The following is a 23,805-nucleotide window of genomic DNA, read 5'->3' on the forward strand; positions in this document are numbered from 1 at the left end:
AAACACAGAAGTGACATCCACCCACTGCCGGATCTTTAAATATTTATTCATTTTAGCAAGACTCATTGAAACCTCATTGAGAAACAACTGGACAGGAAGTAGTGACGCTAACAGTGAGGTTGCCTGGTGCTCGATTTGAACAGAAAACAGTGTATGTACATGATTTTCTGTTCTTTTCTTTATCTCCCAGGTGATTTCAGAGAGGCGGGTGTCGTCGCTCATACATGGGTCCTTTCCTCTGGTCTCTGTGATCCATCCTGACCACGCCACTTCCTGCCCCAGCTCCGCCCCCTTCCTCTAAACCGCCCATAAAAGGTGGAAGGGCCCGGGCTCCACTTCCTCCTTCTGAGCGGCGTCCAATCGGAGAGGAGGGCGAGGAGGCGGGCTGCGCTGTCATTGGTGGGCTGCGGTGAGAGTGCGATGCTGATTGGAGGATGTCGGGCGACTGGGATGAAGACCTGTGTAAGAAGGCGCTGGTTTTGGTGGAGGAGCTGTGCTTTAACTCTCCACGCGGCTACAGCCAGAGCGAACGCTGCCAGGAGTTTAGCTACCTGCTGAGGGGGCGCAACCGCCAGATCGACACAGGTAAACGGCAAGAACACACACGTTTACTAAGTACGTACAGGGGTTTAACTTTATCGAGGGAGTACTGTAGTAATGGGCTGGAGAGTAAAGAGACATTCAGCTAATCATGAGGAAATGGTACCTGAATAATTTGTCTGTTCATTTCAACTTCCTGTTATGTGGTACCATTCTGACGATGTTTGGCCATTCAAAAAAGATATTTAGTTTTGAATTGTTAATTTCTATGGCAACAGTGGCATCAGGCTGGAGGACCAATCACAGAGCAGCATAGAGGTTTGTGCAGAAGCCAAAGGGCGAGCGTCAAAGTGAAAGAAAACAAACATGACGATACCGACAGACGAACTTCAGACGAACTTCAGACGAACTTCAGACGAACTTCAGACGAACTTCAGACGAACTTCAGACAATTTTAACAGAAATGCAGACTATTTTGTTTGTGAAAAACTTGCAGAATGGAAGTGTTTTGTTCATTTGAGGAGAGGATAGATGTCTGTGTGTGTTTCCGGTCACTTCCGCTCCAGACTGATGTGTCGAGCTCACTTCACGGTGCTACACATATTAATCAGACGTGAGCCAGGTGAAGGTGACCCGCCACCTCCAGAAAGTCACACAGTGTTGCTTTAACTTTAGGCGATGTATCACAAGTATAAAACACAAATAAAAAGTAGATGGAAATAATTCCCCGAAATTCTCTGAGAAGCTGTGTGAAATGAGTTCCTTATTAAACTTGAATGCTGTTCTGCATTTTAAAGTGAGGTCTAAGGAGATGGTGCAGCTGCTAAAAGACAAACATGTAGCTGTGGATATAAAACGCTCATGACAATAGCATGATTAGCTCTGCCATGTTGATTTAGCTAACGGCTGAGTCCTCATGGATCAGGACACAAACTGTCAGTCCCATCTGCCAATCAGAGCTCACAGATCTGTGTCTCTCTTATGTTTAAAATATTAGGATTCAACCCTCACTTTGAACATGGCTAAAAATAGAAGCTTATGTAACACAATGTAAACACAGGAGAGAGGGAAGTGAAGAGAGAGGGGGGAAACAGAGAGAGGGGAGAGAGGGAAGTGAAGAGAGAGGGGGGAAACAGAGAGAGGAGGAGAGAGGAAGCAAAGAGAGGGGGGAGAGAAACAGAGAGAGCAGGAGAGAGAGAGGAAGCAAAGAGAGAGGGGGAAAACAGAGAGGAGGACAGAGGAAGCAAAGAGAGGGGTGAGAGAAATAGAGAGAGGAGGAGAGAGAGAGGAAGCAAAGAGAGAGGGGGGAAACAGAGAGGAGGAGAGAGGAAGCAAAGAGGGGGGGAGAGAAACAGAGAGAGCAGGAGAGAGAGAGAGGAAGCAAAGAGAGAGGGGGGAAACAGAGAGAGGAGGAGAGAGGAAGCAAAGAGAGGGGGGAGAGAAACAGAGAGCAGGAGAGAAAGAGAGGAAGCAAAGAGAGAAGGGGGAAACAGAGGAGGACAGAGGAAGCAAAGAGGGGGGGAGAGAAACAGAGAGGAAGAGAGAGAGAGGAAGCAAAGAGAGAGGGGGGAAACAGAGAGGAGGAGAGAGGAAGCAAAGAGAGGGGGGAGAGAAACAGAGAGAGCAGGAGAGAGAGAGGAAGCAAAGAGAGAGGGGGGAAACAGAGAGAGGAGGAGAGAGGAAGCAAAGAGAGGGGGGGACAGAGAGAGGAAGCAAAGAGAGAGGGGGGAAACAGAGAGGAAGAAAAGAGGGGGGAGAGAAACAGAGAGGAAGAGAGAGAGAGGAAGCAAAGAGAGAGGGGGAAACAGAGAGGAGGAGAGAGGAAGCAAAGAGAGGGTGGAGAGAAACAGAGAGAGGAGAAGAGAGGGAGGAAGCAAAGAGAGAGAGAGGAGAGAAACAATGAGTAAGCAAAGAGAGGAGAGAGAGGGAGCAAAGAGAGAGGGGAGAAACAGAGGAAGCAAAGAGAGGGAAGAGAAACAGAGAGGAGGAGAGAGAAAGTGAGAGGGGGATGAAGAAAAGAGAGGAGGAGAGAGAGGAAGCAAACAGAGAGGAGAGAGGAGGACAGAGAGAGAGAGAGGAAGCAAAAAGAGGAGGAGAGAGCGCGAGGAAGCAATGAGCGAGGGGAGACAAACAGAGAGGAGGAGAGAAAGAGAGGGGAAGCAAAGGGGAGAGCAAGAGAGGAAGTAAAGAGAGAGGTGAGAGAAACAGGAGGAGGAGAAATAGAAATAGAGTGGATGGCAGAGAGAGGATATAAGAGAGAAGGAAGAGAGCATAAGGAGAAAAAGAGGATAGATATAAAGAGGAGGGAGTGGGGGAAGGGAGAGAGAGAGAGAGCTAGAGAAAGATGAGAGAGAAGAAAAGAAAGGGGGAAGAGAAAGAGAGGAGTCCTCATGTTTAAAGATGGCCCAGTGCAGCGTGAGCTCAGAACATCAGACCGTGAAATGTTCATCTGTTCAAAAGAGACACGTCCCTCCCAATCACCAACTGTAATGTCTGTCGCTATGACGATGGCGAGGGCAAAGATGTTATTATATATAGCAAGAAGTACGTACGTTTGTGACGTGTTCTTATGATGTTTTTCAAGAGGTTGTTTCATATTTCAAGTTTTCCTGGAAATGAAACTTGCAAGAATTAGATCGACTTTCACATCTCTAAAATGGCATCTCTTGTAAAGTGGATTCATTCACTACTAATCTATCAGAAATGCTGTAGACTTGGTTTAGACCTGGTTTAGACCTGGTTTAGACCTGGTTTAGACCTGGTTTAGACCTGGTTTAGCCTGGTTTAGCCTGGTTCAGTTCTGATTTAGTCCTGGGTTAGACCTGGTTTAGCTCTAGGTTAAGCCTGGTTCTGTCCTGATTTAGTCCTGTTTTTGTTCTGGTTTAGCCCTGTTTTAAACTTAGTATAGTCCTGGTTTAGTCTTGTTTTAGACCTGGTGTAGTCCTGGTTTAGTCCTGGTTTAGTCCTGGTTTAGTCCTGGTTTAGTTTTATATTAGACCTGGTTCAGCTTTTGTGGGATGCTCCCAATCTGTCTTTGTCATTATCTATTAAGAGCCATAGTTTAGTCCTTGTTAAGTCCAGGTTCAGACCTAGTGTAGTCCTGGTCCAGGTCTTGTTTAGTCCTCCTCTAGACCTCTTTTAGTCCTGGTTCAGACCTGGTTTAGTCCTGGTTTAGATCCTGTTTATTCCTAGTTCAGATCTTGTTAATTCCTTGTTCAGACCTGATTTAGACCTGATTCAGGCCTGGTTTGGTCTTGGTTCAGACTTGGTTAAGTCCTGGTTTAGACCTGATTCAGACCTAGTTCAGTCCTGGTTCAGACCCGGTTTAGTCCTGGTTCAGTCCTGGTTCAGACTTGATTCAGATCTAGTTCAGACCTGGTTTAGTCCTGGTTCAGACGTGATTTTATCCTGGTTCAGTCCTGGTTCAGACCTGGTTCAGACCTGGTTCAGACCTGGTTCAGACCTGGTTCAGACCTGGTTCAGTCCTGGTTTAATCCTGATTCAGACCTGGTTCAGTCCTGGTTCAGACTTGATTCAGACCTGGTTCAGTCCTGGTTCAGACCTGGTTCAGTCCTAGTTTAGTCCTTGCTCAGACCTGGCTCAGACCTGGTTTAGACCTGGTTCAGTCCTGGTTTAATCCTGATTCAGACCTGGTTCAGTCCTGGTTCAGACTTGATTCAGACCTGGTTCAGTCCTGGTTTAATCCTGATTCAGACCTGGTTCAGTCCTGGTTCAGACTTGATTCAGACCTGGTTCAGTCCTGGTTTAATCCTGATTCAGACCTGGTTCAGTCCTGGTTTAGACCTGGCTCAGACCTGGTTCAGTCCTGGTTCAGACTTGATTCAGACTTGATTCACACCTGGTTCAGACCTGGTTCAGACCTGGTTCAGACCTGGTTCAGACCTGGCTCAGACCTGGCTCAGACCTGGTTCAGTCCTGGTTCAGACTTGATTCAGACCTGGCTCAGACCTGGCTCAGACCTGGCTCAGACCTGGCTCAGACCTGGTTCAGTCCTGGTTCAGTCCTGGCTCAGACCTGGTTCAGTCCTGGTTCAGTCCTGGCTCAGACCTGGTTCAGTCCTGGTTCAGACTTGATTCAGACCTGGCTCAGACCTGGCTCAGACCTGGCTCAGACCTGGCTCAGACCTGGTTCAGTCCTGGTTCAGTCCTGGCTCAGACCTGGCTCAGTCCTGGTTCAGTCCTGGTTTAGACCTGGTTCAGACTTGATTCAGTCCTGGTTTAGACCTGTCTCAGTTGTGTTTGTGCGCTGAGACTACACGGTGGTGCTTGTGTCTTGAGCAGGTGCGGTGTTGACAGTGCTGTTACATTACTCTGTCTCTCTGTACTTTATCTCTGTAGTTTATCTCTGGTTGGATGTTGCCGCTGGAGACTTGGACGTTTGTGTGAGGAAATGTTTGGCTCCTGATACCAGCTGTGCTCCTTCTGGGACTGATCCTTTTTCTTACATAATCCTCAGAAGGAAACCAAGCCAATGCTACAGAATAGGTCTTTGTTCAATGCCTTATCCAAACACACAACCAAAATATACTGGATAATCTTTAACTGTTTGCAGTGTCAGTGAGCGTGTCTTGCCCAAGGACACAACAACAGCTCTGGGATCAAACCGTTGACCTGGGAATTGATGAGTGAACACTGCTAAACGCATTTGTTGTATGTTTGTTGTTGTCTTTTCTGACCATAGACTGTATATATTAACAGCTAACACCTACAGCTAACGTGCTAGCATCGGCTCTGGCTCCAGTTCACTTTCTATTGAAAAACAGTCGCTCCTCTCTCTGTAACTGCTGCTGTCAGACTCGTCATTTTGGTTTTAAAACGCTTGTATTAACCCGCTCTACATGATCCTGGTGTTTTAATTTCGCTGTTGTGTCCGTAAATCAAGATATGAACATTAGTAACACACAAATCAGGCGTCTGCTTTCCCTGAGGTTGCTCCCGTTGGCGTTAGCAACAGGTTTGATTGACAGTGTTAAGTGCCTGCTCCCTGCTAAACCAGCGGTGCAGGAATAGATGTTACCTTCAACAGTCTGCTCCCTGTTCAGACTTGGTTTAGACCTTGTTTAGTCCTGGTTAAGACCTTGTTTAGTCCTGGTTTAGTCCTGGTTAAGACCTTGTTTAGTCCTGGTTTAGTCCTGGTTAAGACCTTGTTTAGTCCTGGTTTAGTCCTGTTTTAGACTTTCTTTAGTCCTCATTTAGTCTTTGTTTAGACCTTGTTTAGTCCTGGTTTTTTCCTGGTTTAGTCCTGGTTTAGTTCTGGTTTAGTTCTGGTTTAGACCTTGTTTAGTCCTGGTTTAGTCCTGGTTTAGACCTTGTTTAGTCCTGGTTTAGACCTTGATTAGTCCTGGTTTTGACCTTGATTAGTCCTGGTTTAGACCTTGTTTAGTCCTGGTTTTGTCCTGGTTTAGTCCTGGTTTAGTCCTGGTTTAGTCCTGGTTTAGTTCTGGTTTAGACCTTGTTTAGTCCTGGTTTAGTCCTGGTTTAGACCTTGATTAGTCCTGGTTTAGTTCTGGTTTAGTTCTGGTTTAGACCTTGTTTAGTCCTGGTTTAGTCCTGGTTTAGACCTTGTTTAGTCCTGGTTTAGACCTTGATTAGTCCTGGTTTAGACCTTGTTTAGTCCTGGTTTAGACCTTGTTTAGTCCTGGTTTAGACCTTGATTAGTCCTGGTTTTGACCTTGATTAGTCCTGGTTTAGACCTTGATTAGTCCTGGTTTAGACCTTGTTTAGTCCTGGTTTTGTCCTGGTTTAGTCCTGGTTTTGTCCTGGTTTAGATCTTGTTTAGTCCTGGTTTAGTCCTGGTTCAGATCTCGTTTAATTACAATCCTAATTCTTGTCAGAAAAATTGCAAGTGGACATTTTTTCCCCAAATCGCTCAACTTTAGCCCAGACTGTAAATTCTACGCAGAGGATTTCAATCTGGATTCCCGGCGAGTCAGGAAGGGCATCTGACATAAATCACTAATCTTCTTGACAATTTACAAACTAAAATAAATAGATGTTTACCGCTGTCGCCTCTCTCTCCTTCCAGCGTCTCTTTACACCTCAGGAAATCTCACTTCTATCAGTTCCTTTTGTTGCTCTGTGGCTCGACACCAGCTGTGCCTCCCCTCCTCTCTCCTCCGCACACCCGGGCTCCCCCTCGAGGATCGTGCCCCACTCGTGCTGCCTCTGCCGGGCTTATGTTCACAGCGGAGCCCCCTTTTGATGTGGAAGGCGTCCTGGTGGGCTAGCGTCAAGTCTGAGTGACAGGACGCCCCCTCCCTCCCCCCTCTCCCTCCACTTCTCTCTCCTTCTCCTCCCTCTCTCGGTGGAGGTGATATAGATCTGTAAAGGAGCAGGCTTTGCTAAGGTGCATTTGGATCGCCGTGCGGTCTTATCGGGGATTTTTTATCTGCCGACCGCAAGAGACGTCTGTGTTTTTCCTCTTTCTAATCTGCTCTATCTGACCCTCTCCTCTGCATCCTCTGTTCCTACACCACCTATCAGCATGTCCTCATCCACCGCATCCATAAATCCACTCTGCTCTTCCTCTAGGCCGTCTGTCTCCGAGCAGTTCGAACCCCAGCGCTCTTCCTCCATATTCATGCTCCCTCCTGTATCGCACACGCTCCCTCCTTCCCTCGTCTTCTCTGTACATTCACTGTTCCTTCAGCGTTCCTCCCCTGTTCCTCCATTCTTCACCACTTTAGTCGATACAGGAGCAGTTAAATAGTCAAGGGAGCCCTCACCTGTTCTATACATTTTCATCACAAGAGTGTTTTTCTTGCTCTGGATCGATACATTGACCTTTGACCTTTCCTCATGTTTTATACTAAATCATTGTCAGATCCTTCATGCTGTCTCTTTGTGCTGAGGTGTTTTGGTAGAAGATTTGTCTTGCTTAAGGGCACAGTGCTAGTTTACATTGGTCAGAGCAGGGGTCACACTGGACAAGCGCCATTTTATTTAAAGCCACAGAATGTAACTTTTTAGCATTGAAAGTCTTTGAAGGACATCCGTCTTTACCACAGTCTGTATAAAGAAGTGGACTAAGTGAGTGCGACGTCACCTATAACGTTCGGCTCCAGTCAAATGAAGCTCAAAATGAGGCTAGAGCAGTTATAGGTGTCCTGATTTAGTCCTGTTTTTGTTCTGGTTTAGCCCTGTTTTAAACTTAGTACAGTCCTGGTTTAGTTTTACATTAGATCTGGTTCAGCTTTTGTGGGATGCTCCCAATCTGCCTATGTCATTATCTATTAAAAGCACTGGTTTAGTTCTTGTTTCGTCCATGTCCAGACTTAGTTTTGTCCTGGTTCAGATCTTGTTTAGTCCTCGTCTGGACCTCTTAGTCCTGGTCAGACCTGGTTTAGTCCTGGTTTTGATCTTGTTTAGTTCTAGTTCAGACCTGGTTTATTCCTGGTTTAGATCTTGTTTAGTCCTGGTTTAGACCTGGTTCAGACCTGATTCAGACCTGGTTTAGTCCTGGTTTCGATCTTGTTTAGTCCTGGTTCAGGTCCGGTTTTGTTCTGGTTCAAACCTGGTTTAAACCTGGTTCAGTCCTGGTTCAGTCCTGGGTTCGATCTTGTTTAGTCCTGATTCAGACCAGATTCAGACGTGGTTCAGACCTGCTTCAGACCTGGTTTAGACCTGGAAATTGAAGCTGAGTTCCATATTTGAAATTCCAACCGTGAGTATCATAGCAACCAAAGAGCCAATCAGGAGTGAGGCTGTTGAAGGTAACTCCTCTTCCTCCTCAAACTGCTGGTTTAACAGGGAACGGGTGCTTAGCAACGCTGTCAATCAAACCTGTTGCTAACTTTAGCAGGAGCAACCTGTTTTTGTCTGTTATTAACGTTCATATGTTGATTTAAGGACGCAATAGTGAAATAAAAACACCAGGATCATGTAGAGAGAGAAAGAGAGAAAGAGGGAGATATGTATGTGGCATAAATTGCATCTTCTCGAGGGATTTTTCCGAAGCACGGTTTTAACTTCCTATTTCTATGGAATTATGCAGGTGACGGTAGGACGCGCAAACAAGTAATTTATTCTTTTCCAGTCAAAGAGCCGTATACCATAAATAAAACATATGAAGCAGGTCTTTTGCATGTCCACCCTGAGCTGCAGATCATAATCCACAGAACATAACTGTCTCTATAATCACCAGATACCACCCTCGGTACGTTCCTGGCTAATTTTCACCAATAACAACACAAGTGTCATTCACAAATCCATACAGAAGTCTGCTCTCTCCTCCTGTTATGTCCTGTCCGCTTTAGCTTCTCAATCTTCCCTTTATTTGACCTATTTTCCAAGGAACCGGAACAGTCAGCGGAAACGTCTCTCTCAACACGTCTTCCAATCTGTAAAAACGGCCTCTGTGTTCCTCCTCTCCTCCTCTTCCTCTCCTCCTCTTCATGATATGGTCTAGACTGGGTTCCGGTCCATAGCCGTCTTGTTGCTGTTTGGCGGCGCGAGCCCGTGATAGATCTTTGGTTCTCTCCGCTCCACGCGCCCATCCCCCTTTCCCCAACCCAATCATATCTTTTGAACAAGTGCTGATTAATGACATACACAGACTTATAAATAATTCACCGTCAACACAGCGAGCCGTGAAGCAGGGGAGGAGGAAGAGGAGAGGAAGAGAGAGAGAGGAGGAGGAGGAGGGGGGAGGAGGAGCAGGCTGTGGAATAAAAATAGGAACAAGGACTGAATTTAGATCAGAGAGAAAGTATGGGCCAGTTTGTATGTTTGTAAACACTGAGCTTTATCTTATGCATCCTCTTCTCTTTCACGCATATCTATCCATCTATCCAAACAGCTATCTAATCCATATGTCCGTCCATCCGTCTATCTATCTGTCTATCCAATCTATATATCCATCCATCCATCCATCCATCTATCTAATCTATATATCCATCCGTCTAGCTATCTATCTGTCTATCTGTCTATCCAATCTATATATCCATCCATCCATCCATCCATCTATATTTCTGTTTGTCCATTTGTCCATCCGTCCACCTGTCTGCCCGTCTGTCTGTCCAGTCTGTATATCCATCCATCCATCTATCCAATCTATATATCCAGCCATCTGTATCTCTATATGTCCATCCGTCCGTCCGTCCAGTCTATCAGTCTATATATCCATCTATCTATCTATCTATCTATCTATCTATCTATCTATCTATCTATCTATCTGTCTGTCTGTCTGTCTGTCTGTCTGTCTGTCCGTCTGTCCGTCCGTCCGTCCATCATCTATCCAATCTATATATCCATCCATCTATATCTCTATATGTCCATCCGTCCGTCCGTCCAGTCTGTCTATATATCCATCTATACATTCATCCATCCATCCATGTATCTATCTATCTATCCATCGATCTATCCATCTATCTATCCATCTGTCTATCTATCCATCCATCTTTCCGCCTGTCTATCTATCTTTCTGTCTATCTATCTATCTATCTATCTATCTATCTATCTATCCCTCCATCACAGTTTGCTTGGACACAATTAGCACATCATAAACACTGTTGTTTTTGAAGTAGCATCATTTTCTTATTCTGCATAAACCTGCTCACTCTGTAGTTTAAATCTGTGCAAACATGTTCTGAAGTGCCCCTGTGTGTCAGACGCCCTCCCTGTGTGTCAGATGCCCTCCCCGTGTCTCCATATGGTGTTATTCTGCATACAAACTGATCACTCTGTAGTTTAGATCTGTACAAACATGTTCTGAAATGTGCTTCTTGGGTTAAATTGTCAGTTCAGATTTCAGTTTTTGTGTCGACTCTTCTGGATGTGAAGTACTAGTAGTAGCACATTTTAGGTATCTGTACTTTACTTACATACAATTTACAGTGGATACTTTTTACTTTTACTTCATTACACTTAAGAGCAGGTATCTGAACAGGACTGAAAAGTTAAAGTATTTTTTATTACTGTTTGTGACCTGCTGAAAAGTCTGAGGGTTTATTTTTACCACGTTCTTGCAAGTATCAACATATATAATGATCTTGTCCTTAGTATTTATACCCCAGTTTGTTATATATAGTTTCAGTTCCTCGCACAAACTCGTCTTTACTGAGATAATTAAAGGTCCATTTCCTGGTGGGTGCCTTTGGTCTTAGGGCCCTTTGACTCTTTCCCTCGCAAATGCCGGATTCATTAGTCAGTTTTATCTTGCATATCTGGAACATGTACCATTAGGGTTTCCACAAAGCAGTGATCAGACTATCCATGCGCAGTCTCATTTGAACATGCTATAGGTTCAGGGGTCAAGACAGGCGCAGACGGGAGCAGACAGGAGCAGACAGGAGCAGACAGGAGCAGACAGGAGCAGACAGGAGCAGACGGGAGCAGACGGGAGCAGGCAGGAGCAGACGGGAGCAGAGAGGAGCAGAGAGGAGCAGAGATAATTGGTTCCCCCTGTGTTTATTTTTTTTGTTTGTTTTTTTTGAAGGGTTACATGGTGAGAACAGTAAGGACTAAACCTGGTCTAAACCAAACCTAAACCAGGACTGCAACAAGAACTAAACCCAGCCTTAACCATGACTGAAATAGGACTAAACCAGGACTAAACTAGGGCTGAACCAGGACTAAACCAGGACTAAACCAGGACTAAACCAGGACTAAACCAGGACTAAACCAGGGCTGAGCTAGGACTAAACCAGGGCTGAACCAGAACTAAACTAGGTCTGCAACATCAACTAAACCCAGCCTGAACCTGCACTAAACCAGGACAAGGCATACCTTCATTTGAACACAATATAGGTTCAGGGGTCAGACAGGAGCAGACAGGAACAGACAGGAGCAGGGATAATTGGTTCACCCTCTGTTCTTGTTGAGGGGGGTACAGCAGGACACAGTCGGGCGGATGTAGGGTGGAGCTCTGGATGGTGCACAAACGAATGACTCAAACAGCTCATAAATATTCAGTGTGGAAGCTCCAGGCTGCAGGTGGAGTTTATGACAAATACCAATCAATTTAATTATGAAAAGATGGAATTGAATTTGGTCTGGACCAGGTCTAAACAGGACTAAACCAGGTCTGAACAAATTCTAAACCAGGACTAAACAGGGTCTTAAACAAGAACTAAATCTAGTCTGAACCATGACTGAACCAGGACTAAACCAAGTCTAAGCAAGGTCCAAACCGGGCCAAGAAAATGCAAAGTGTCAAAACTAGGACTAAACGAAGGCTAAAGCAGGACTAAACCTGGACTAAGCCAGGACTAAACCTGCAGTAATCCAGGACCAAACCAAGACCAAACCAGGGCTAAACCAGGACTAAACCTGGTCTAAACCTGGAGTAAACCAGGACTAAAAAAGAACTAAACCAGGACATAACCAGGACTAAACCTGGAGTAAACCAGGGCTTAACCAAGTCTAAACCAGGTCCAAACCAGGCCATGATGGTCCAAAGCAATGTCAAAACCAGGAATAAACCAGGACCAAACCGAGTGTAAACAAATCCTGTGTTTGTCCTGGTTTATACACTTGGCTTAATAAAAACACCTTTGCTATTATTATATTGTGTACATAATATCTATGCGGTCTTCAAGTGTTTGTTTAGAGGCAATGAGACACTTAAGGGTCTAAAGCGGAGGGTTTGGCCTGAAGGACCCTCAGACTGTTGAATGATGGAAGGGATTGTTTTCAAAAGCTGTTGTTGGTAAAGAGGTGATTGAAGCCTCCTCTTTGCTCCTCACATTCACATAAAGACTCAAATGTGCTCAATGTTCTAGACACATACGGGGGAACATGGAGGCTTCTGTCTGTCGTCTGCGTTGTACCTTCTTCTCCATAGACTCTATATATAAAAGGACATAGCTAACCCGCTAGCCGCCGCGTTCCACATAGGAAGTGATCATGGGCAGCCGTTTTTCAACCGAGCAGTACATGTGCCGACCACTAGGGACAGTAGTGAACACAGCTCGACAGTGGAAGCTAAACTTTTTTTTTAGAGCTAGAACAAATGGAAAAACAATCAGTGTTTCTCTCACCTTGTTTTCTTAACTCTTTTCCAACAATTGCATTCTAACATTTCATCTGTTTTGGTCAATTCTCAAACCGACTTTAAGCGCCCTCTGGTGGTTGTTTAACAGAACACAGCCTTGACATCGGAAACATTTGGAAGTATAAATGCAGGGACGGTTGAAACACACAGATCTGTACGAAAATGGAGCATAAATAAGTCATAAATATAAAGGTTAGAACAGACCAGGGCTGTGTCTGAATGTCCCCTTTGATTTCTCTCATAAATAAACATCAGCTTTTGACTTGCACACAGTATTTATGGACTAATAATAATCATACAGGTTTTTGTCAAGAGGGATCTCATAAAAACAGGTTGGATTGTTCATGTTTTTATCTGAGATGTAGAAATTATCGCTCTCTTAACAGCTCAAGCTAACGTGAGGTTTTATTCATAATCAGGGTCAGTAGTGCAATAAACCAGCGCTTCTTTCTGCTTTATTCAGTCGTGTTGTGTCCAGTTAAACACCTGTCGCCGCGCTGTTGTTTTTCCAACTCTACTTTTCAAGTTGCATTGTGGGAGAATTTATTTATTTATTTGATTGGGACAATGTGTGTTAATGAACAGACATGATTAAACATGAATGTAAACACAGCAGATTATAACCAAAGGGTAATTTCCATCTGTTGTCCCAAGGGCTGGGGTCACAAAAGGGTCAAAAAAAAAATTGTACGCTACACTCATTGCACAGTTCCCATTATTGCACCATCCAAAATATTGCACTTTTCACTCATTGCACATTCCACTCATTGCACATTCCACACGTTGCACATTACACTCATTGCACATTCCACATGTTGCACATTCCACTCATTGCACATTCTACTCATTGCACAGTTCCCATTATTGCACATTCCACAAGTTGCACATTCCACAAGTTGCACATTCCACAAGTTGCACATTCCACACGTTGCACATTCCACTCATTGCACAGTTCCCATTATTGCACATTCCACTCATTGCACATTCCACTCATTGCACGTTCCACTCATTGCACATTACACTCATTGCACAGTTCCCATTATTGCACATTCCATTCATTGCACAGTTCCCATTATTGCACATTCCATTCATTGGACAGTTCCCATTATTGGACCATCGAAAATATTGCACATTTCATTCATTTTCTCCCCAACTGGACATTCAGAAGTGTCAAAATGAACTAACGCCTCTTTAAATTCACTTCTTTATAAAATTAAATGAGTCGGATGTAATCTTAGTGCCCACTCTCCTCATTCTAACCACATTAAAACATCTCAGAGTTGTATTTCAAAGAGTCTGTCCTAGACGTTTTCCCTATGCTAGCTGCCGTTAGCTTCACCGTCACAGCAAAAACTCTTCGCTGGTCTCTGAAAGTTGTGCAAAGTGCTTACTCATCTTATTCCGGAAGATGCCGTGGGCGCCGCCACTCGTCGTCACCGGGGTTGTATTATTTTGCACGAGGCTGCCGATCTCGACGGTCGTAAGTTCTATAGAAACTACAAAGGTGTTTTAAAACCTCCCACAGAAACGGCGCAGCGTTGACATGAACTCTGAACATTTAACACGACTCAACCTACTTTATTTCAGATTTTAGCGGTAAAACTTTTCTTGAATTCTCCATTGAAATGAATGGGAATCACGTTTAACCAGATTAGACCATTTCGCCAGTGAGAATATCGTAATCCAGAGAACAGGCGCCACTCGCTGTACGTGGGTTGTATTTTAAACCCGGGTTCAGTCCTGGTCTAGTCCTGGTGATACTAAAAACACCAAATAGGGCGATGGTGCTTGGGGTGAAAAGTTTGGAAACCATAATATATATATCCTCCCGTTTAAAAAGATGTCATGGTCCATAGTTTCTCGGATTTAAAAGCTTGTGATAAGTTGGTTGGTTGTGTTTACGGCTGCTTAAAATCTGTGCTCTAAATGCGTCAATATGTTTTTTAATCAGGGTGAGTCACTGCCTTCTCTTTTTCTTCTTTCTTTTTTAAATCCCTCAAGTATTTTGGATTAAAGAGCCCGCGGTGGAAATGCTTAACTCCACAGACAGAGACATCACTGCTGCTTCAAATATCATTTAGTTTTATATTAAGTATCCGGCTTCCTGTCTTTGGTTTCTTGTGTCGCTAAAACAGGTCTGAGGCACAGGACTAAACCAGAACTAAACCAGGACTATAAACAAGACCAAACCAAGACAGGACTAAACCAGGACTAAACCAGGACTATAGAACAAGACCGAACCAAGTCAGGACTAAATCAGGACTAAACCAGAACTAAACCAGGACTATAAACAAGACCAAACCAAGACAGGACTAAACCAGGACTAAACCAGGACTAAACCTGGACTATAGGACAGGACCAAACCAAGACAGGACTAAACCAGGACTAAACCAGGACTAAACCAGGACTAAACCAGGACTAAACCAGGACTAAACCAGGACTAAAACAGGACTAAACCAGGACTAAACCAGGACTATAAACAAGACCAAACCAAGACAGGACTAAACCAGGACTAAACCAGGACTATAGGACAAGACCGAACCAAGTCAGGACTAAACCAGGACTAAACCAGGACTATAGGACAAGACCAAACCAAGTCAGGACTAAACCAGGACTAAACCAGGACTAAACCAGGACTAAACCAGGACTATAGGACAAGACCAAACTAAACCAGGACTATAGGACAAGACCAAACCAAGACAAGACTAAACCAGGACTAAACCAGGACTATAGAACAAGACCAAACCAAGACAGGACTAAACCAGGACTAAACCGGGACTATAGAACAAGACCAAACCAAGACAGGACTAAACCAGGACTAAACCGGGACTATAGAACAAGACCAAACCAAGACAGGACTAAACCGGGACTAAACCAGGGCTAAACCAGGGCTAAACTAGGACTAAACCAGGACTAAACCAGGACTATAAACAAGACCAAACCAAGACAGGACTAAACCAGAACTAAACCAGGACTATAGGACAAGACCAAACCAAGACAGGACTAAACCAGGACTAAACTGGGACTAAACCGGGACTAAACCAGGACTAAACCGGGACTAAACCGGGACTAAACCAGGACTAAACCAGGACTAAACCAGGACTAAACCAGGACTAAACCAGGACTAAACCAGGACTATAGGACAAGACTAAACCAGGACTATAGAACAAGACCGAGCCAAGCCAGGACTAAACCAGGACTAAACCAGGACTAAACCGGGACTAAACCGGGACTAAACCAGGACTAAACCAGGACTAAACCAGGACTAAACCAGGACTAAACCAGGACTAAACCAGGACTATAGGACAAGACTAAACCAGGACTATAGAACAAGACCGAACCAAGTCAGGACTAAACCGGGACTAAACCTGGACTATAGAACAAGACCGAGCCAAGCCAGGACTAAACCAGGACTAAACCAGGACTAAACCAGGACTAAACCAGGACTAAACCAGGACTAAACCAGGACTAAACCTGGACTAAACCTGGACTAAACCTGGACTAAACCTGGACTAAACCTGGACTAAACCTGGACTAAACCAGGACTCAACCAGGACTAAACCAGGACTAAACCAGGACTATAGAACAAGACCGAAACAAGTCAGGACTAAACCAGGACTAAACCAGGACTAAACCAGGACTAAACCAGGACTAAACCAGGACTAAACCAGGACTATAGAACAAGACCGAACCAAGTCAGGACTAAACCAGGACTAAACCTGGACTATAGAACAAGACCAGACCAAGTCAGGACTAATCCAGGACTAAATCAGGACTATAGAACAAGACCAGACCAAGTCAGGGCTAAACCAGGAGTAGAAGTGGACCAAACCAGGACAGGTCACAGTGTAACTTTTCTGCTGAGGTTCTATCACCTGTTTGTCTCCATGGAGATGTAATCCAGTTTTATGCCATTAAAACCTTTTATTTTGTGTTTATTGTATTACATGTGGTTTTATTGCTATGAAATATTTAGAAAAAAACATGCATTCTTATTGTGAGGGCTTGCCTTTCCACAGATCTGGCCTATCTCCTATTTGTCTCCATGGGGATGATTTATTTAGCATTTATTTTATTACATATATTTTTATTGCTCAGAAATATCTTTAAAAAAAACATATATTCTTACTCTAAGTCTTGCCTTTCTGCAGATCTGGCCTGTCACCTTCTTGTCTCCTTGGAAATAAACATTTTTAAATCAATCATCGTGAAACATTTCGGTCAAAAAGCATTAACATCTCCATGGAGACAAGCAGATGGCAGACCATTCACCAGTAAAGTTACACAGTGCAGCTTTGATCAGGTTTGTAGTCCATAAATCAGGACTAAAGTGGTAGAAAATCCAGATCAAAACCAACCAGGGCTTAAGCAGAAAGAACCAGTAAATACTCTATCCATCCCTCTCTCGTCTCTCTCGTTTTCCTCTCCTCCCTCGTCTCCCTCTTCTCCCCCCTCCGTCCGTCCTCTTCTGTGATCCCACTTTGAGGAGGCGTGTGGGACGGAAGCTTGTGCATGGCTGGATTTACGCCCCCCTCCCTGGTTTTCCCGGCGCTCCCGTGAATCACTCCGGTTTGTGGAGGAAGAAGGAGGGAGGAGGTGGAAGACGGAGGGAGGGGGGAGGGAGTACGTCTGGAGGTTACTGTTGATGTGCAGTGCTTCTATAATGTCTTAATGTGTGCTCAGGAGTGGACTAAACCAGGACTAAACTAGGACTAAACCAGGACTACTCCAAGACTAAACAAGGACTAAATCTGGACTTAAACCAAGAATAAACCTGGTCAAACTACAACTAAATCGTGACTTAAACCAAAATGAAACCTGCTCTGAACCAAGACTGAACCAGGACTACACCAGGACTAGAGCAGGACTACACCAGGACTAAACCGGGACTACACCAGGACTAAACCGGGACTAAACCAGTACTAAACCGGGACTAAACCAGGACAAGAGGTTAAAATTGAACTATAGAAAAATCAACAAGGTCAAAACCGGGACTAAACCAGAAATAAACCATGTCCAAACCAGGCCAACAAGCTGCAAATACATGCCAAAAAGAGGACTAAACCAGGTCTAAACCAGGCCCTAAAATAAACTTGACAAGTCCGGGTTTAGACCTGGTTTAGTCCTTGTTTTAATCATGGTGTATATCCGCTTTAACCAGGTTTAAACCAGAACCTGTTCAGTTTGTTTTAGGGCCTAGGACCTAGTTTCAACATCTCTTTGCAGCTTGTTGGCTTTGTTTGGACCTGGTTTAGTCCTAGTTTCGACATCTCTTTGCAGCTTTGTTTGGACCTGGTTTAGACCTGGTTTAGACCTCGTTTGGTCCTTGTTTTAATCATGGTGTATATCTAGTTTAACCAGGTTTAAACCAGAACCTGTTCAGTTTGTCTTAGGGCCTGTTTTAGACCTGGTTTAAACCTGGTTTAGTCCTAGTCTCAACATCTATTTGCACCTAGTTGGCCTTGTTTGGACCTGGTTTAGCCTTGATTTATGCTTAGTCCTTGTTTAAGTCTTGGTTTATTTCTGGTTGTGGAAGAGGAAGAGGAGGAGGCGTACGAGGAGGAGGAGGAGGGGTGATTCTGGTGGTTCCTGTTGATTTGCGATGCCTCTGTAATGTCTTAATGTGGGCACACAAGCGGAGGTTCGGCCCTGCGTCTCATTCACATTTAAATACAACAGTGTGTGCATAAGCGGCCTGGATAAAGAGATTGGATTTTACATTATACAAATGGCTTTCAGATGGAGGGAAAGAGCCTGTGTTCTGTGGCCTAAATGTTTACTTTTATAAGAAAAACTAGAAAGGAAAGCCCTCAAATGTTGAACCTGGTCTTATGTTAGTGACGAGGTCCTTTATGCCTCTATAGTCACACATTAGCAGATCTCCATTAACTATATTTAAGAAGATTAGCAATACCACTGTAACTTGCAGCTCCACGGTAACCATCTTATCAGACATATCTCAGACCTGATGAAGCCGTATACCTCCGTCCCTCGCCTAAGGTCTACTGGCCCAAATTTCAAGCCGTCTCCCCTAAACTCTGGAACGAAGATGCTAGAAAGAGATCGACTAGATGCTAAAAAGTTCTTCTTTGCGCAAACATTCCCAGCCCCTCAGGCTTAGAGCTGCTATGGCTAATGTTAGTATAAATGGCCAAAAAAAAAAAAAGTCGCAGCCTGGATTTAACGACACAAATATGTTGGTGTTGCTGCAGTTGGTCAGGTCGAGGTTCAGCAACAGTCTGTGGTCAAAGAATGAGGTCAGCTGACACCTGAATATACTGAATGACCAGGTTATTCCATCAGTGGATTTTCTCTTCCCTGATGGCACGGGCATATTCCAAAATGGCAATGCCAGGATTCATCGGGCTCAGATTGTGACAGAGTGGATCAGGAGCATGAGACATCATTTTCACACATGGATTGTCCACCACAGAGTCCAGACCTTAACCCCATTGAGAATCTTTGGGATGTGCTGGAGAAGCTTTGTGCAGCGTCAGACTCGACCATCATCAATGTGAGATCTTGGTGAAGAATTAATGCAACACTGGATGGAAATAAATCTTGTGACATTGCAGAAGCGAAATCGAAACAATACCACAGTGAATGCGTGCTGTAATCAAAGCTAAAGACGGAACAAGAAAATATTAGCGCATGTGACCTTTTTTTTTTTTTTGGCCAGGCAGTGTATTTTGTCTTGTTTTTACCTTTTGCATGTGAAGCACTTTGTGACCAAAGTTCTATATAAATAAACTTTACTTACTAACCCTCCACTTGGTTCAGATTTAAAAGGGTCTTAATCTGTTTTTTTTGTTTGTCCTTGCTTTTTGAGTTTTTCCTTGCCGAGAAGGAGGGTCTAAGGACAAGGACAAGGAATATTCTGGGACAGTTCTCCATTTGCTTGTTTTCTGTCGATTAATTTGCTTGCCTGCTTCTGTTTCATTGTTTTTTTATTACCATTTTGCTAACGAAATCAATATCTAGCTTTTTCTGTAACTTTCTGGAGGTGTCACACGGCTGAAGTAAAAGTTAACGCCGTACTTTACATTCCCCGTGAAGACAGATACATTTTACGCTGCACTATGGAACAAAATCTCCATGGAGGCCAAATAAGAGTCAGGTTTGTGGAGACGCAAGCCCGCACACAATAAGAATGAATGTTTGTCAGTGTAACCAAACGACGAACAATGAAAAACCTGCTTCTGTATTAGTCTTTTTCTGGCTGAAAGGTCACGTACTGTCACTTTAAGTATTTACTAAGCCTATTACCTTCGCTCTTAATGTGTTCGTTATGAAGAATATATTTGCTCGTGCTGCATAAAGTGACACCACGTTCTCCTTTCTGAAATGTTATTATCATGAGAACAATAGAAACAAGACCTAAGACCTCCCGCCGATCTGACAAACGCTTCAGAGAATAAGACGGGCTCGTTCTGTGCGCTGACACTCACAGAATCCATTGGTTTAACACAGTGTAATGTATGCGCTTGTTTGAGGGGCGGAGCCTGAGGGGTGGAGCCTGAGGGGAGGGGACAATGGGCAAATTGATCGCTCTCCAAAACACTATTGATCTGAAGTGATTGGGTTTATTTATGCCTTTATCAGAGCTGTGCCTGAAGCGCTCCTGTTATTTAGTGAAGCAGTGGAAAGGCTTAAATCAGCAACAAATACTATGCTGATGTGTTTTTTTTTACTTTAAAGGGGCTAATCTCGGTTATAATGTTGTTTCCTCATCACAAAACAGACCTGGAGTTGTGTTTTGCTTCATTTACACATGTTTAACACACAAATCTTGCATATTTAGGCTCTTAGTTCTTTTCTCAAATGCTCTGTTCCACTTTGTGATGTCATCAGGAAGTGCTCTACTGTGTTTTTAAACTCCACACACCTTCACTAGAAACATTTGGATGATTTCAGTCCTGGAATATCCAATCTCTACTGAACAAAAGGTGTAAAAGTTAGCTGTTCGCTTGAAAACTACCACTTCACAAGGTGGAACAGAGCATTTCGAGCTTTAGAGATGTACAGATTAATAATGCAGAGATACTCAAACATGTGTGAATGAAACAAAACACAACTCCAGGTCTGTTTTTAAGCAGTTAACAACATTATAACATGACTTAAAGCTCACAAGAGTCACTTTTGTGTAATATAGAACCTTTAAAATGCACTAGTTCTGTTTGTCACATTTTTAAAACAGTAAAAATCAGGTACATCCCCTTTAATTCTCTTGAGTAATTGAAACGTGTCGATGTGACGAGGTTAGTCATTGACACTACGGGTTCTCATTTATTCTTGCTAATTAAATGAATCAACATGTTTTGGCAAATATTTATCAGGGTAATATTTATTCATGCGGTTTTCGTAATGGAACTGTCTATTTTTGTTTCATGTTTTTAGAAAAGTAAATAGGCCAGCTGCTTGTCTTCATGAAATTCATATTGCCTTGCTTTAAATGTTCCACAGTATGGTATTACAGTTTTCTGTTCAGTTAGGAGTCTAAAAGCTACATTGAAAACACACTTATTTAGTGTGAGCGAGGATGTTTCTCCACAGATCTTACCTGTAACTTTGCCTAGTGTTGCTGTGGGGATTTTGTGGTTGTTTGGAAGGGCATGTGGGATTGTTTTTTAATGTAATGAATCTAAAATATGGAGCCCCCCCTTACCTTTAGTCCTCCACGTTAGCAGCTTCTTTGGATTATAGCTGGGTAGTTTAGGTCTCCAGTCTTTAGTCCCTCTTTAAAAATGGGGCATTAGGTAAAATCGCTTTTTTTTTTTTTTAGCTTTCTACCATGTTATAATCTCATGCCTGAAGGTGTTAGATGTCATCCATGCATGTTTGAGTAATTTAGTGATCTCTCCCAGGTCCTATTCGAACCATCCTTACGGTTAGCTGCAAGATTCTCCATAAATATACAAAAATGTGATAGAAAACTGTACATAGCAACTTGACAAACTTGATGTGATGTGCAGTAGTTTCATTGTGTTGTCATAGCGTTCTGAAAGGGGAGTGGCTTAGCACGGAGAGCAAAGGGAGGGGACACTCAGAACATAAAAAATGAAAGTCATACTGGTAATGACCGAAAAGACAAAATGGGTTTCCTCCACAGGGTGGCTGGGCGCTCCCTTAGAGCTCAGTCACACTGTCTCTCGGCTGGCCTGGGAACGTGTTGGGGTCCCACTGGAGGAGCTGGAGGACGTGTCTGGGGTGAGGGAAGTCTGGGAGTCTCTGCTTAGACTGCTATCCCCGCGATGGATGGATACTGATAAAACATGTTAATACATTGTTTGTGAATAAAGCATTTTCAAAACAATAAAAGGTAATGGTGATCTAAATATGTTCTGTGTTACTTTTAATACTCAATTGAAGTAAAATACTCCCTCTTTAAGAACATTTACCATTTATTCTTCTTATATCTAAAACATTCCCCCTCTTTCCCTCTCTTCCCGCAGAGATCTCCGTGAGCCTGCTGTCCGTCATCGTCACCTTCTGTGGTATCGTCCTTCTCTCCGTCTCGCTCTTCGTCTCGTGGAAACTCTGCTGGTTGCCATGGCGAGACAAAGAGGGCGGTGGCCTGAGCCTGACCGCGGGGCTGTTGCCGGGCAGCGGGGGGTTGGCCAGTCTGGGAGCGGCGGCGGGCTCTTCCCTCCTGCCCCCCCTGCTCCAGAGGAAAGAGGGACACTCGTCCTCCTCCCTGTACCCCACCCTCGGGCAGCAGGGACACCCACACTTCAATGACCTGGTGGGGCTGGAGAGGGGGGAGGTGGTGGGCGGGCCAGAGACGCAGGAGCACTCCTATCTGGACATGGACTCCTACCCCAACAACGCAGGTGAGGAAGAACTGATACTAACGTTCAGCAGGTACCAAGGCAAGTTTATTTGTATAGCACAATTGGTACACAAGTAATTCAATGTGCTTTACATAATAAGAAAGACATTAAAATCACAATACAACAAAACATAAATAATCATCATACAATTAACATTAATAGATAAGAGTGCAGAATAAAAACCTTTCAGTCATATGCACAGCTAAACAGAACCATTTTGAGCCTGGATTTAAACATTGTCAAAGTAGAGGCCTGTCTCACATCTTCAGGACGACTGTTCCAGGTTTTAGCTGCACAAAACTGAAACTCTGATTCTCCATGTTTAGTCCTGACTCTGGGCACCAGCAGGAGGCCGGTCTCTGAAGTCCTCAGAGTGTGAGATGGTTCATATGACACAAACATGTGGGAGATGTTCTTTGGTGATAGTCCATGGAGAGTTCATGAGCAGAGCTGCTTTAAAGTCTATTCTTTGAGCCACAGGAGCCAGTGCAGAGACCTGAGCACAGGACGCATTGACCCGAGCAGCAGTGCTCTGGATGTACTGCAGCTGTATTAAGGCTCGTTTGGAGAGGCCAGTGAGCAGGATGTTACAGTAGTCTAACCTACTGGAGACAAATGCATGGACAAGTCTCTCGAAGTCTGGTTTTGACAATATAGATTTGATTTTTGCAATATTTTTAGATGGTAAAAAGCTGCAGATGTTATTGATTTGATGTTTCTGTTAAAGTTCAAGTCTGAGTCCATTATTACCCCTAGATTTCTAACTTGATTTGAAGGTTTTAGAGAGAGAGACTGGAGGTGACTGCTGACAGTTTCTCTTTGGTTCTGTGGGCCAAAGTCATAGTCTTTGGCCCACAGAACCAAAGAGAAACCAAAGTCACAGAGGTGAGACAATGCACACATAGCAAACACTGTCACAAAGTTTTAAGGTTGTCTGAAAACTCAATAAATGATACAAAATGGGTTTAAACAGCACATTTTCAGGACCAGTGTTCATGGTCCTGTTTAGGAGTTAGATTTTTGAGCGTGACTAACTGAAAAACTGGTGGCTAATGTTAATTGAGAGGGACTTGTTTAACAGCACAAACTAAGTCGCCTCTTTCTGGTTAGATTGCGTTAAATTAAAACTCAGATTAAAGTGTGATTTAAGTGACACGGCTTCAGACATAGCAGTGCCTACAGTTAGCATTATTAGCCCTGTGTGTTGTGCTGTAGTGAGGGATACAGGGTGGATCCAAGCTCACCTTCATTAAGTGACTTTGGACTGTGTGTTTTGCAGCCTCACTGTTCTGCTCCGTTGTTAAATCCATAAACTCATTTCTACTTCACTGTGTTTCAAGATATTTCTGCCACTGGATTTATTTTGTCTGTGATGACGTCACCGGGTCGTGGTTTGGTTCTGTTGTGGTTCCCTACACAAGCA

At 43.9% G+C, this 23,805-nt stretch overlaps 1 protein-coding gene across 1 annotated transcript in view; it reads left to right on the forward strand.

Moving 5' to 3' along the window:
- Window positions 1-434: 434 nt before the first annotated feature.
- Window positions 435-23,805, forward strand: part of syt3 (synaptotagmin III) — a 113,365-nt gene continuing 89,994 nt past the window's right edge. The window contains exons 1-2 of the mRNA XM_033971047.2: window positions 435-585; window positions 22,005-22,382. Coding sequence (XP_033826938.1) covers window positions 435-585; window positions 22,005-22,382 — 529 coding nt within the window. The remainder of the gene's footprint in view (window positions 586-22,004; window positions 22,383-23,805) is intronic.

Source organism: Periophthalmus magnuspinnatus, chromosome 8, assembly GCF_009829125.3.
Source record: "Periophthalmus magnuspinnatus isolate fPerMag1 chromosome 8, fPerMag1.2.pri, whole genome shotgun sequence".
In the NCBI taxonomy this organism is placed as follows: domain Eukaryota; kingdom Metazoa; phylum Chordata; class Actinopteri; order Gobiiformes; family Gobiidae; genus Periophthalmus; species Periophthalmus magnuspinnatus.